Below are 13,840 nucleotides of genomic sequence, written 5' to 3' on the forward strand. Positions count from 1 at the left end.
TATCCTATCCTATCCTATCCTATCCTATCCTATCCTATCCTATCCTATCCCATCCCATCCCATCCCATCCCATCCCATCCCATCCCATCCCATCCCATCCCATCCCATCCCATCCCATCCCATGCCATTTCAATCTCTTGTGAGATCTTTTGGGGTGGCATCTGAGGAACTGCTTCTTAATTGAAACTTGTAGGACTTTTTGACCTTCCAGACCAAAATAATTCATTCAAGAGTCCCATGGTTGCTTGTAGCTCTGAGCATCTTCTCTGCAGTCCCAAATCTCCTCCAGATGTTCCACCCAACGGAGCGCAATCTATCCATAGTCTCATTTAAATTGAGTGCAAGGGAGAAGATCTCCGAGTCTTCAAGAAAGGATTCACCAGACTCCAGAAATTTGCTCAGTGCCTGTGGACCACTTTTCGTAACAGTTGAAGCTCGTAGGGTGGACGTTGCCTCCTCTTTCTTCTTCTAGAGAGAATTCCTGGCCTGAACTGTGATGTAGTTTCCTATTATTCAAGTTTCTCCCTTCATTTTTTTTCCTTTGTAAAACGCTCTTTTAGACAACGACAAAAACAAAGTGGCACAAGAAGACGATAGCATTCAAATCCTTCTCCCTATCTTGCTGATCTTCTTTCTACAGGCAGGGCTGAAGGTTGAATGACTCAGCAAGCAGTGGTTGACCTAAGAGTTGCAGTCCGGTTGCAGTCACCCACGTATCTTCCTTCTTCACAGCCCCATCTCCCCTTTCTACCTCGCACTTGTGGGGAGAGACTTATCTCTGGCATGACCTTACTTCAGGGGTCCCCAACCTGTGGGCCGTGAGGGGTTTGCAACTGGGCCGCGGAAACGGTGGTGCTTTACTTGGCACGAGCAATGGGGTGAATGTGTGCATGGCCCATTTAAGGGAGTGGCAGGCGCACGTGAATGATGATGATGATAACTTTATTGTCACTTTGAATGTACACCAATCGGCATACATCAAAATGAAATTTCGTTGCGTACAGCTCTCAAAGGGTCACCACCTCCGATATATACTCCTTGTTCGGGGCCCGCTCAAATTTCACATTGTCCATTTTAGTCTCTAGGGAGTGAACGATGGCACACAGGACAGATGGAAATGGGGCTCCATGTGGATTAGCCCTCAAGTTAGCTTGTATTCTGACAACCTCGCCTTCTTGCCAGCTGCTCGCACAGAAACGTCCCCTCTTCCCTTCCACCAATCCACAAAGCCAGGAAAGTTGGGGAACTCTGCCTTAGTTGATCACCAGACAGGGGGGAGATGGTGGTGCTGACCCTGTAGGATTGTAGCCCTGGTGAAGCCTCCTGGCTCATGAGTTATGCTCAGCTCTGAAAGCCTTGGCTGGGTGACTCATCTGGAAAGAACCCAAAGAGTCATAACTGTAACGAATGATTAATTGGTCTAAATGTTAGTAATGGTGAAAGGAGGCTGTAGAAATTCATCTTACGGTCAAAGGAGAAAAGCCAAGTTGGCTGGACCGGAACTTGGAATATTCAGGCTGAAGAAAAGCAGGCTTGTAAGAAACATGATAGCTTTTTTCCGGTCCCTAACCAGAGGCTACAGGAAAACTGGGTAGAAATTAATTTTCCATAGCCACAGAAACAGACTAGAAAGAATGGGTGTGAGTAATAGCTTCCTAGATTTCATTTAAAAATCGGGAGGGATATCTACTGGAAAGGTCTACTTAATTGAGGTGGTGACTTATCTCTGGAGTGAGGGGTCCTGGGTCCCCTCTGAGCTTTGCTTGTGGTTTTTGCAGACATTTCATTACCCAGCTAGGTAACATCATCAGTGCTAGAAGGGAGTGGAATTTAGGGAGGGAGGGAGGGAGGAAGGAAGGAAGGAAGGAGGGAGGGAGGGAAGGAAGGAAGGAAGGAAGGAAGGAAGGAAGGAAGGAAGGAAGGAAGGAAGGAAAGACAGACTGATTATGGGGTCCTTGCTGCTCTCTGAGCTTACTTGTTTTCTTGCAGACGTTTCATGACTCAACTAGGTAGCATCATCAGGGTTAGAAGGGAGTGAAATTGAGGGAGGGAGGGAGGGAGGGAGGAAGGAAGGAAGGAAGGAAGGAAGGACTATGGGGTCCTGGGTGCTCTCTGAGTCTGGTTGTTTTCTTGCAGAAGTTTCATTACCCAACCAGGTAACACCATCAGTGATAGAAGGGAGTGGAATTTATGGAGAAGAGGGAGGGAGGGAGGGAGAGAGGGAGAGAGGGAGAGAGGGAGGGAGGAAGGAAGGAAGGAAGGAAGGAAGGAAGGACGGACGGACTGATTGATTATGGGTCCTTGGTGCTCTCTGAGTTTGTTTGTTTTCTTGCAGACATTTCATGACTCAACTAGGTAGCATCATCAGTGCTGGAAGGAAGTGGAATTTATGGAGAGGAGGAGGGAGGGAAGGGAGGAAGGAAGGAAGGAAAAAAGGAAGGAAGGAAGGAAGGAAGGAAGGAAGGAAAAAAGGAAGGAAGGAAGGAAAAAAGGAAGGAAGGAAGGAGGGAAGGGAGGAAGGAAGGAAGGAAGGAAGGACTGATTGATTATGGGGTCCTTGCTGCTCTCTGAGCTTGCTTGTTTCCTTGCAGACATTTCATTACCCTAACTAGGTGACATTATCAGTGCTTAGTTAGGGCAGTGAAATTTAGGATAATGAAACATCTGCAAGAAAACAAGTAAGCTCAGAGAGCACCAAGGACCCCTCATTTCAACCCTGAGCTACAAATATTCTCCTTTGTTGTTATCTCTGGAGGCTTTTCAAAACAGTTTGGGCAGCCACTTCTGGAAGTTGGTTTAATTGATTTTCCTGAAGATTGCTGAAGGCTTGCAGGGGACAGATAAAAGTTTGTGGTCTTTTCCATCTCTACGCTTCTGTGGTTTTGCGATACGGAAAATATAGGAAAGATGCGTTTATTTTTCCCCCCACTTTGATCTCAGTTGTATTTCTTCCAAGGTTGAAAATAGCTTCTCTCAGCCTAGTGTCTGGGTTCCATTTTCAGCTTAGTCCAGGGGTAGGCAACCTCGGCTCTTTTATGACTCGTGGACTTCAACTCCCAGAATTCCTGAGCCAGCTTGGCTGGCTCAGGAATTCTGGGAGTTGAAGTCCATGAGTCATAAAAGAGCCGAGGTTGCCTACCCCTGGCTTAGTCGAACTTGGGATTTTTTGGAGGAGTGTCTGGTCTGTTGCTGGATGGATGATGTTCCTTCCTGTGTGTACAACTTGCATTTGTCCTTTCAAATGAATCAGGTCCTGCTGTGTTTTGTAGAGGTGTTGGGTGACCCGTCTTTTATTTCAGAGCAGGTTCTTTTGAAAGACATTTCTTAGCTCAACCCTGTTTTGGTCGAGGAGGAGCTGAGAATGGAAGAGGGAGGGAATCCAGAGAGGGGGAAAAAAAATGAATGAAAGAGGCAGGAGGGTGCGAACCAAAGGAGTGGTGCTGCTTGGATAGTTGACCAAACTTGGTGGAGACTTCCAAGCTGTCAGCTTTTGAACCCCGGCATGGCCCCGTGCTCTGTCCTTGCCCTCTTTCACGCTTCGAATGTTCTTGTCTTTTTCAGCCCCTGTACAATCAGCCTTCGGACACGAGGCAATACCATGAAAACATTAAAATGTAAGTAGCCAGTAGCAAAATATCTCCCATCTCTGTGCTTCGTGACCTCCGGCTCTCAAAGCTCCAGCTTAGGGAGGTCAAAAATTGAATTTTTTTTTGACAACTCCCCCTTTATTTCTCTGTCTATGTCCATCCATCTATCCATTTGTCTGTATCTCTCTATCTCTATAGCTAGCGTTCCATCTATCCATTTAGCTCCCTCTTTATTTCTATCCCTCCATCCATTTATCTTTATCTACCTCTCTGTCTATATATCCATCCATTTATCCATTTATCTTTCTCTCTATTTCTGTCCATCTTGCCCAGGGGTAGGCAACCTTGGCTCTTTTATGACTCATGGACTTCAACTCCCAGAATTCCTGAGACAGCCATGGCTGTGGAATGGCTGTCTCAGGAATTCTGGGAGTTGAAGTCCACAAGTCATAAAGAGAGCCAAGGCTGCCTACCCCTGATCTAGCCTTTCCATCTATCCATTTATCTATATCTCTATATCTATCTACATACATACATACATCTTTCTATATTCTATATATTCTCTGTCTGTCTATCTGTCTGTCTGTCTGTCTGTCTGTCTGTCTATCTATCTATCTATCTATCTATCTATCTATCTATCTATCTATCTATCAATTATCTTTTTATCTCTCTCTCTCTCTCTCTATCTCTCAATTATCTATCTTTTTATATCTATATCTATCTATCTATCTATCTATCTATCTATCTATCTATCTATCATCTATCTATCTATCTATCTATCTATCTATCTATCTATCTATCTATCTATCTATCTATCTATCTATCTGGCATGTATTCCTTGGATAGGAACTTGAGATTTGTAAACCTCCCCTACCTCCCCCCCCCCACCTTGTGGCTTTAAAGCTTCTAATTTTCCTTCACTTGGGCTGGCATCCCCTGTTAGATGTTTGCTGCCAGGAAGCCGGGCCAGTTCTCTGCCTGGTTTTCCCTGAGGGCTGCTTGCAAACATGGTGTGTGCCTCCTTCTTCCAAGTGTGTGTGTGTGTGTGTGTGTGTGTGTGTGTGTGTGTGTGTGTGTGTGTGTTTTCTCTCTAGTTTCTCAGCTGCAGCAGCCAACCTGTGTTTTCCTCAGCTCTGCCCCTGGGAACAAGGCACGTGATGCCTGCAGGAGCTGACCCAGTTTAACCTCTCCACAAACAGCTTCCTATGTCTTTGCACATTTACATGGACAAAAAGCCCGGCACGCTGTGGTGTGCTCTTGAGGTTCTTACGGGCCATTCCCAGAAAATTTGCAAAGGGAGCTGCAAGGTTTGGGAAAAAAAAAAGAGGGAGAGATGAAAGAGAATCCAGAAGATGTTTGGGGGGGGGGGGACAAGGCAGACACTGGGGTTCCTGGCGCCTAGCAACCCCTCCCAGAATGTTTTTGATGACTTTCCAAATGTAAAGGGGTTCATCTCCTGAAGATTGGACAGAAGATTAAAATGTCAAGATTTAGCTGCCTTGTTTCCCCTCCCAGCTTCTAAAGACTGTTTGGTGAACTTAGGAGATCCTTGGCAACTTCGAGATCAGGGTTCCACAGACATGGTATCTTTAAAATGGTGGACTTCAACTCCCAGAATTCCCCAATCAGCTCTCCTTAAGACAGGTGGACATCAGTGCCCAGAATTCCCCAGCCAGCATGCTTTAAGACCGGTGGACTTCAACTCCCAGAATTCCCTAGCCATCATGCTGGCAGGGGAATTCTGGGAGTTGAAGTCCACAAATTTTTACAGTTGCCAATGTTGCTTTCTGCTGCTTTTTAAGAGAAGCTGTTCCTTCAGAGGAGTTTTGTTTCTTCCCAGTTGCCTCCATCCCCAGAAAATGGATGCATAGCTCCCGATTCCTGGATTTAAAACTCATCCTTCCTTGTTGTGAGTTTGAAAAGGCCCCAGATCTCCCCTCGTTCCAGGGATTTAAGCTTTTGGAGGTGGTGTTTTGATCCCGTCATAAGATCTAGAAACGTGGAAGTTGGCCTGTACAGGAATGGCATTCATCTGCAAAAATCAGTTTTAATTCTGAGCTCCCCAGAGCGTTTTCTTTTTAAATTACCCTCTGCAAAGCAGGTTTTGAAAGTAATTCGGCCTCTAAATTTCAATACGAGCTTTCTTCTGTTATTGTTCTGCATCTCAGCACAATAGTGAGGTTTTTTTCCCCCCGGTCCACTTTTACCTTTATTTGTAAAGTTGGCTGCTGGTGTCTGTTATTAAGGGCTATTTTGTGCTGGAAAAAAAACCACCTGCTGAATGCTACCTGAGAAATCGAATTTGGTTTTTTGTTTTTTTTACAGCTGAATCCTTTTTTCCAGTCAAAGCGGAAATTCAGCTTCTCCGTTTTCTTTTGAGAACCGTTTAGCGTCGGCTTCTCGATTCAAGAAGCTGGTTTATTTTGTTTTTATTTTCTTTGAAAAAGAGCAAATGGGATGCTCCTGTTTTGATTCAGATGTTTTCAATCCAGAGTGCCCAAACAGCAGGTTGGTTTCTTCTATCACAAACAGATGCTGTGTCAGAATCCAAGGGAAGGGATAGTAAAATTGTGTTTGCATGCATCCCGTTTGACTTAGTTCCCGAATTGTCCATTTCCATGCCTTACGTTGGACCATAAACAATGTTATCTAGGGGGGAAAAAAACCCACAAAAAGAGCTTTGCACGTTGTGTGAATGAAACTGCAAGATTGGAAGTGGCCGAACTAAACTGGGTTGTGTGAATACAGCCAAGAGTATCGTGAGCCAAATCAGAGTTTTATCACGGATCCCCCAAAAGCCTTGGAGTTGATTCAGGTGTAGTTAGTCAGCTGTGTGACTTTGGGCCAAACCTCAGGAGATGGTGAGTTGTAGTCCCAACTTAGGCATGAAAGCCGGCTGGGTGACCTTGGGCCAAACACTAGGAGACGGTGAGTTCTAGTCCTGCCTTAAGCTTGAAAGCCGGCTGGGTGACCTTGGCCAATCATCAAGAAGATGGTGAGATCTAATCCCGCCTTAGGCATATAAAAGCTGGTTGGGTGACCTTGGGCCAACCACCAGGAGACCGTTCTAGACCCTCTTTAGACGTGAAAGCCAGCTGGATGATTCTGGGCTAACCCTTCCCTCTCTGCCCAACCCACCTTGCAGAGTTGTTGTGGCAGAAAAATAGGAGGGGGAAGGAGGAGGTATGCTCACCACAGCCTTGAGATTAAAACAATAAAACTGGGATAAAAATCAATTTAAAAAATGAAAAACGCAAGGAAAGGCCCAGAGTTGATGGCATGTGCATTATATTAAAACACAATGACAGCTGTCATAGGCCGCTTTTTACGCGGCCGCACTGACAGCTGTCAAAAGACTACATGTGCGCAGCCGCCCACGCGGCCTACAAGCACACGCGGCCGTTTGACAGCTGTCAAACGGCGCGCATGCGCATTACCGACGGAACTGTCAAAACCGCGGCAGGCCCCCGGCGGCCGCCGCAAGCTGTCAAAGTTAGCGCATGTACAGTAGCGGCGGCGAGCTGTCAAAACGCCGGCCGCGCGCCAAAACCAGCTGACGGGATTCCCCTGCCTAACTAACGCGCCAGCGCTGTCTCTGGGGAGATTCTGCCCTAACAGCTGACCGATTGGCCCCCTGTTCTTGGCGGGAAAACGCGCCCAGCTGATTTGCTGTCCCGTTTGACAGCTGCCTATATAAGGCATGTTTTTCCCTGTTCTCTTGTCCGGGCTAACTGAATAAACAACCTGTTACTGAAGATGCGTCTCCCTTGTCCTTCCTGCCGATAAACCAGCATGGCAGTCCACTGTTGCCGCTGTTGGCATTTCGTTGCAAGCTAGCAATTCAGGGTGTGGAGGAACAGTGGCTCTCCCTTGTTCCAACTGTATTTTATCTTCTTTTGCAGAAACCAGGCAATGCGGAAGAAGCTGATCTTATACTTCAAGAGGAGGAATCATGCTCGTAAACAGTGGGTGAGATGTTTTTGCTTCCTTTTGTGAAACCCCAAAACGGGGTTTGGTATGCTTATCATCCTTCAGGAGGCAGGCAGGCTGCAAGCAAGCATCTTGTTCAGAGGCAGAGATGCAGGACAACAAGCAACAGGTGGAAACTAATCGAGAGAAGCAGCCTAGAATTAAGGAGAAACTTCCTGACAGTTAGAACAGTTAACCAGTGGAAAAACCTGCCTCCAGAAGTGGTGGGTGCACCAACACAGGAGGATTTTAAGAAAAGATTGGACAACGATTTGTCTGAAATGGGATAGGGTCTTCTACTTGAGCAGGGGGATGGATTAGAAGACCTCCAAGGTCCCTTCCAACTCTTTTATTCTGTATTCCATCTTCTGTTCTGGAGAAGAAGTATTGAATGGAAACTGATCAAGGGGAGAAGCAACCTGGAATTAAGGAGAAACTTCCTAACAGGGAGGACTATTAACCAGTGGAACAGCTTTGCCTCCAGAAATTGTGGGCGCTCCATCACTGGAGATTTTTAAGAAGAGACTAGACATTCACCTGTCTGAGACGGTATAGGTTCTCCTGCTTGAGGGGGGGGCTGGACTAGAAGACCTCCAAAGTCCCTTCCAACTCCTGTTATTCTGTTATTCAGTGGAATGGCTTGTCACTACAAGTTGTGGGTACTCCAACACTGGAGGCTTTTAAGAAAAGATTGAACAACCATTGGTCTGAAATGGGATAGGCTCTCTTGAGCAGGGGGTTGGACTAGAAGACCTCCAAGGTCCCTTCCAACTCTTGTCATTCTGTATTCTGTGAATGCACTTTCTTTATGAAAGGCCTGAGATGATCTTCGTTTTCTCAAGGCCTTCTTGTTCGGTCTCCTAAATCTGTCTTCAGGGTTAGGGTTGTCTCTTAGTCAGCCACACTGCACTTAACGCACGTGTTCCTTTGGTTTCCATCCCAGGTAGATACATCTTGAGTTTTGGAGATGCATTTATTGAAAAAAAATCTCTTCCTGTCCCTTCGGGTTGCAGATCTTTTATTTATTTATTGAGGACCTGAACCAAGGAATCGTAAAGCAAATGGCAGCGCTCCATATATTGATCTTTCTGCTTTGCTTTGCTTCTGTGTGTGCGCTCTGTTGCATTCTGTGAATTTCAATGGCCTTGTTTTTTAAAGACTGGGAAATCAATAGCTTCAGCGTGTTGCACGCCAGGTTTTCCCGGGAAACCTTGCTTCTTGCGAAAGGAAGCGAGAAGAATCCTAGCTGGTTCATGCAGAATTCTGTTTCTCATGGAACTCTGTCCGTCCTGAAAACCATGTTTCCTCGATTAAACCATAATGGGGCTAGGTTCGTGCCAAGCCACACACTGTGGTTGTCAATCTGTAGTTGCTGCGCTCACACCCCTCACCGGGATCAAAGGGTGATGTTGCAGGTTGAATGAACTTGAGAACGTTTCTGGTTCTTCCACTAGACCAGGGGTGTCAAACTCAATTTCACTGAGGGCCACATCAGCATTGCGGTTGCCCTCAGGGGGCCGGGTGGGTATGGCCAGGGTGGGTGCGGCCTACTGGGTGGGTGCAGCTGGAGTGCATATGGCCTACTGGGTGGGCGTGGCCAGCTCTACATCGTTTGCATCAAGGGTGCCTATGGGGGCCTGGGCAGGAGTGGGACAGATCTGAGGGTCTCTGGCAGAAGGAGGGTCTCTGGGCCAGGGCCAAGGCAGTGGGGGCCGTTCCCTCACTGTTTCCAGGATGGCTTTGGGGGCCACATGAAACCACTTTGTGGGCTGGATCCGGCCCCTGGGCCTTGTGTTTCACATGTCTGCACTAGACGTTCTCCTTGCTGAGTTTCAGAAGGTGTCAGTTGGACTTGGAAAATCCCTGTTGACTAGATACAGTTTCCCGATGGATTTGAGAGTCTTGGAACCTCCTTTTTATGACTTATCTTTCCCTGTCTCTTCAGGAGCAGAAGTTCTGCCAGCGGTATGACCAGCTGATGGAAGCCTGGGAGAAGAAGGTGGAACGCATTGAAAATAACCCCCGGCGCCGAGCCAAAGAGAGCAGAGTCCGTGAATATTATGAGAAACAATTCCCTGAGATTAGAAAGCAGAGAGAACTTCAGGAACGAATGCAAAGGTCAGCTGGTAGACCATTGGTGGTCTCTCGTGAGATGTACGTTCCCGAGGTGGTTTCCTCCTTCCCGGGGACCAAAATCCAGCCATCCACCCCAATCCAGTTTGCAGTCCTCTTTTCTGCTCACTGGGAGCTTTGAAGAGAGAAGGTGGGACCATCACAAACCATCTCAATGACTTTACATACTACTGCAACGTAATGTTACAAAATCCCCTCCCTGGTGGTTTGCTGTCAAATTGAAGTTTTTAATCAAGAGTGGGAATCTGTAAGTAAATTACACAGCGGAGTAGTTCTTTGAAACACAGGTTAATTGGTTTGTTTGCCTTGGAGCCGAGCTTCCGGTTGAGTTGGCGTTCCATCAGGTGAGGGTCTCATCTTCATCCGCTCATTTCTTCATCTGGATACCCCCTTCCCAGTAATGTTTTGTGGAGTGTGTAGCTTCTCAAGGGGGCCACCAGAACACGGGTGTTGTACCAAGGTATGATCAAAACACTCGGGCAAAGACATGCCCACACAAACCTTTCTTGGTAGGGCAGAACAGCTGAATGACTAGAAGGTCTGCCTTTAGCTCATTGGGTCATGCTCCTACACCCCTCCTCCTGGTCTACGTTCCCCCCACCCTCCACCCTCTTGTCTTTCCCAGCATTGATCTTACTTCCTGTTTCTTGGCCCTGGCGGTTGAGGCCGTGGCCAGCGAGAAAAAGAAGGTCTCTCTTTAAGCATTCTGTTCTGCCGTTTCTCAGCAGGGGAGGACAGAGAGGCAGCGGATTCTCCATGTCGGCAGCCCGCAGCGAACACGAGGTGTCGGAGATTATTGATGGGCTCTCGGAACAAGAGGTGAGGTGGGCCAGCAGTTCTCCTGGGCTTCAAGTCCTCTCCTTCTCAGCTCTCCTCTCCCCCTCTGGGGAAGAGCTGCAGCCACCACTGACCTGGAGATGGGAGATGGTTGCTCAGGCTGCTGACAAATTGCATTAACTTCAGCCCCGGTCTGGATGGATTGGACCAAGAGCTTCTCCTGCTTTGCTCTTTGTGCTTTCTTATCTCCTGCTTTGAAGACCTTATTAGGAACCACCAATCAGAGGCATTTGATGGGCCTCAACCCTCTTATTTTAATTTTTGGGGAGACCTCCCCATTCATTTCCCACTTGGCCTTTTATAAGATGGAGGCCTGAAGCCAGCGGCTTGATTCTCCCAACCTAGGCAAAACTCAGATGTTCTCCAACGTTTGCTGTTCCAATATTGGTTGTTGGCATAGTCCACCTTTTTGCTGGATCAAGCCAAAGGCCTGTCAAATCCAACTCACCTTGGTTCTATCATGGGCAACCAGATGTTTCCAAGAAGTCCACCAGCAGGAAATAAAGTCTGTGGTCATCTCTTTTGCCGTAGTCCTCAGATCTCTGAGATGGACTTTCTCAGTATCTGGAGATTCCCATCACTCTTACATAGCTAACATAAACAAAGAAGCTGGGTCAGGTCCAAGAAACATCTCATTTAGCATTGGACTTCCTAAAATGGCATCTTTTGGAAAGTTCGCAAGCTGGAGCTGAAGACTGCAGCTGGTCTCCCATGTCCCATCCAGAAAAATTATATTCTGGGATAGTCTATTTCTGACCATAGAGGTTCCACATAGACGTCATGGGGAGTCATTTATTGGCTTTCCAGCATTTCTGTAACATACTCAGTGAAACCAACATTAACTGAAATTCACCATTAGCCCTTCATTTCCATCGGTCCCAGCAAGACCCACAGGTTTATGAAATGAAGCCCAACTATTGTAAAGCTGGGTTTAAACTCTCAGGCTGTGTTTTGGGGTTCCGAGGAAATTCACGACAGTAATTACTCGAAAGGTGGGCAATCACTTAAATATGGGCCAGCAGTGTGCTGCAGCTGCCAAAAAAGCCAACACAGTGCTAGGCTGCATTAACAGAGGGATAGAATCAAGATCATGTGAAGTACTAATACCATTTTACAATGCCTTGGTAAGGCCACACCTGGAATACTGCATCCAGTTTTGGTCACCACGATGTAAAAAAGATGTCGAGACTCTAGAAAGAGTACAGAGAAGAGCAACAAAGATGATTGGGGGACTGGAGGCTAAAACATATAGGGAACGGTTGCTGGAATTGGGTATGTGTAGTTTAACGAAGAGAAGAGTGAGGGGTGACATGATAGCAGTCTTCCAATATCTCAGGGGCTGCCACAAAGAAGAGGGAGTCAAGCTATTCTCCAAAGCGCCTGAAGGCAGGACAAGAAGCAACGGATGGAAACGAGTCAAGGAGAGAAGCAACCTAGAACTAAGGAGAAACTTCCTGACAGTTAGAACAACTAACCAGTGGAACAACCTGCCTCCAGAGGTGGTGAATGCTCCAACACTGGAGGTTTTTAAGAAAAGAGTGGCCAGCCATTTGTCTGAAATGGTATAGGTTTTCCTTCCTGAGCAGGGGGTTGGACTAGATGACCTCCAAGGTCCCTTCCAACTTATTATTATTATAGACCTAACCGCAGTTGGACAAAAGTCCATCTTCTCGCAATCCCAGAGGCCTTATTCCTTGCGTGTCCAACCACACTTGGCCAATAAAAGAATTGTACTCTATTCTATTCTTATTTCCAGGTTTGTCCTCTTGTCAAGGTCTGGGCTATTTCTCCCTCCCTCCCAAATCATCTGCTTCCTCCCAAGGTCCTCTTTTTTCCCCCCTCTTCCCTGCCAGAATCTGGAGAAACAGATGCGCCAGCTGGCCGTCATTCCGCCGATGCTTTACGACGCTGAACAGCAACGCATCAAGTTCATCAACATGAACGGCCTGATGGACGACCCCATGAAGGTCTACAAGGACCGGCAGGTGATGAATATGTGGAGCGAACAGGAGAAAGAGACCTTCCGAGAGAAGTGAGTGGAGGGCAGTGCGCCTCGCTTGTCCTTGAGGGTGCAGGCTAAGAGGGGGAGGTCTTCACGCCGAGGAGTAGGGAACCTCATGTCCCTTCCTGGTTTGGAAGTCTAACTGTTCTGTCCCAGCCTACACGGAGTCCTTGTTACGCTCACAAGGAGAAACCCCTCTTCCAAGAAACAAGAAAAAACCAACCCTTTTTATTCTCACAGGCCTCATTCAATGTCCAAGGCAAACAAACACAGTTCACAGAAACTCGATCCTCAACACGAATGGTTGCCTTTGGCAACCAGCATCTCCACACCTTCCCTTTTATTATTCAGCCAAGGCCTGGCTTCCTAATGCCTTCTCCTTTGCCTTTGGAGCCGCCCCACTGCATTCCTCTGTCCTACTCGCTTCTCTTGCCTGCACATTCGTGCATCCTGGATTTGTCCCAGCTGTTCCTCATCACTATCCAACTCAGGCTCCCAGCACAGCTGTGTCTCAGCCTGAGTGCAAGTAGAGGGGCCAGGCTCCTTGTCAGACTGTAAGTCTTGGAGCTCCTCAGAGCCTTCCTCTGACTCTAATGTCACTCCAGGCCCCTCCTCCTCCTCCTCTGATTCCTCAGACTCAGCTGCCAGATCCACTGGCTGACAAGGAATCACAACACTAACTCTCTTCATTCCCAACTTGCGTGTCCCATGGCAAGAGATTTGGGGAAGCATGGCTTCCGTCGTCCTCTCCTCTTAGCGACTGGTGGAAGTTACAATGGACCTCCTAAAAGCTACTTAGGACCCAGTTCTGGAGTTCCAACAGCTCCCCACATGATCACATGACTGCATTTGGGGAGGGGGGGGGGCTTGGCAACCCTGATGACTGCTGACAGCATTCCATAGTTGCTTGATGGCAGTTTTTGCCAGTTTCTGGCTTTTGCTGCTGGTTTCGGACAAAAAAACAACAAAAAAACAACAACAACCAGCCATAGAAATACCTGGATTGACTTAAGGACCCCCACTTTCAATAAGTCACCACGTTTTTTTCCCCTTGCAACAACCGCAGAAAAGTTGTAAAATTGGCTCCAGTTATATAGATGGCTCAAGTTACAACCATCATTACAATGGAAATTCTGGGTTCCGGTTTGGTCCTACGTCAAGTAGTACCTGCACAGAGGATCTGTAGGACACCCCTCTCCCCTCCTCTGCTGCGTACCATTCCAGCCCAGCTCTTGCTTCTGATGGTTATTTAGAAAGAAGCAACAGTTGGGTTTCTCCAACCAAACATCTTCATGGTTATTTTCTTAAATCA

General features: G+C 47.2%; 1 protein-coding gene across 1 annotated transcript in view; it reads left to right on the forward strand.

Annotated features, from left to right (window-relative positions):
* Nucleotides 1-13,840, forward strand: part of NCOR2 (nuclear receptor corepressor 2) — a 189,592-nt gene that overhangs the window by 62,445 nt on the left and 113,307 nt on the right. Inside the window, 5 exon segments of the mRNA XM_083373217.1 lie at nucleotides 3,562-3,614; nucleotides 7,490-7,556; nucleotides 9,502-9,674; nucleotides 10,418-10,508; nucleotides 12,380-12,558. Of these exon segments, the coding sequence (XP_083229343.1) occupies nucleotides 3,562-3,614; nucleotides 7,490-7,556; nucleotides 9,502-9,674; nucleotides 10,418-10,508; nucleotides 12,380-12,558 (563 nt within the window).

The sequence above is a fragment of the Vipera ursinii genome (genome assembly GCF_947247035.1).
Source record: "Vipera ursinii genome assembly, chromosome: 14".
NCBI classification, from domain to species: Eukaryota; Metazoa; Chordata; class Lepidosauria; order Squamata; family Viperidae; genus Vipera; species Vipera ursinii.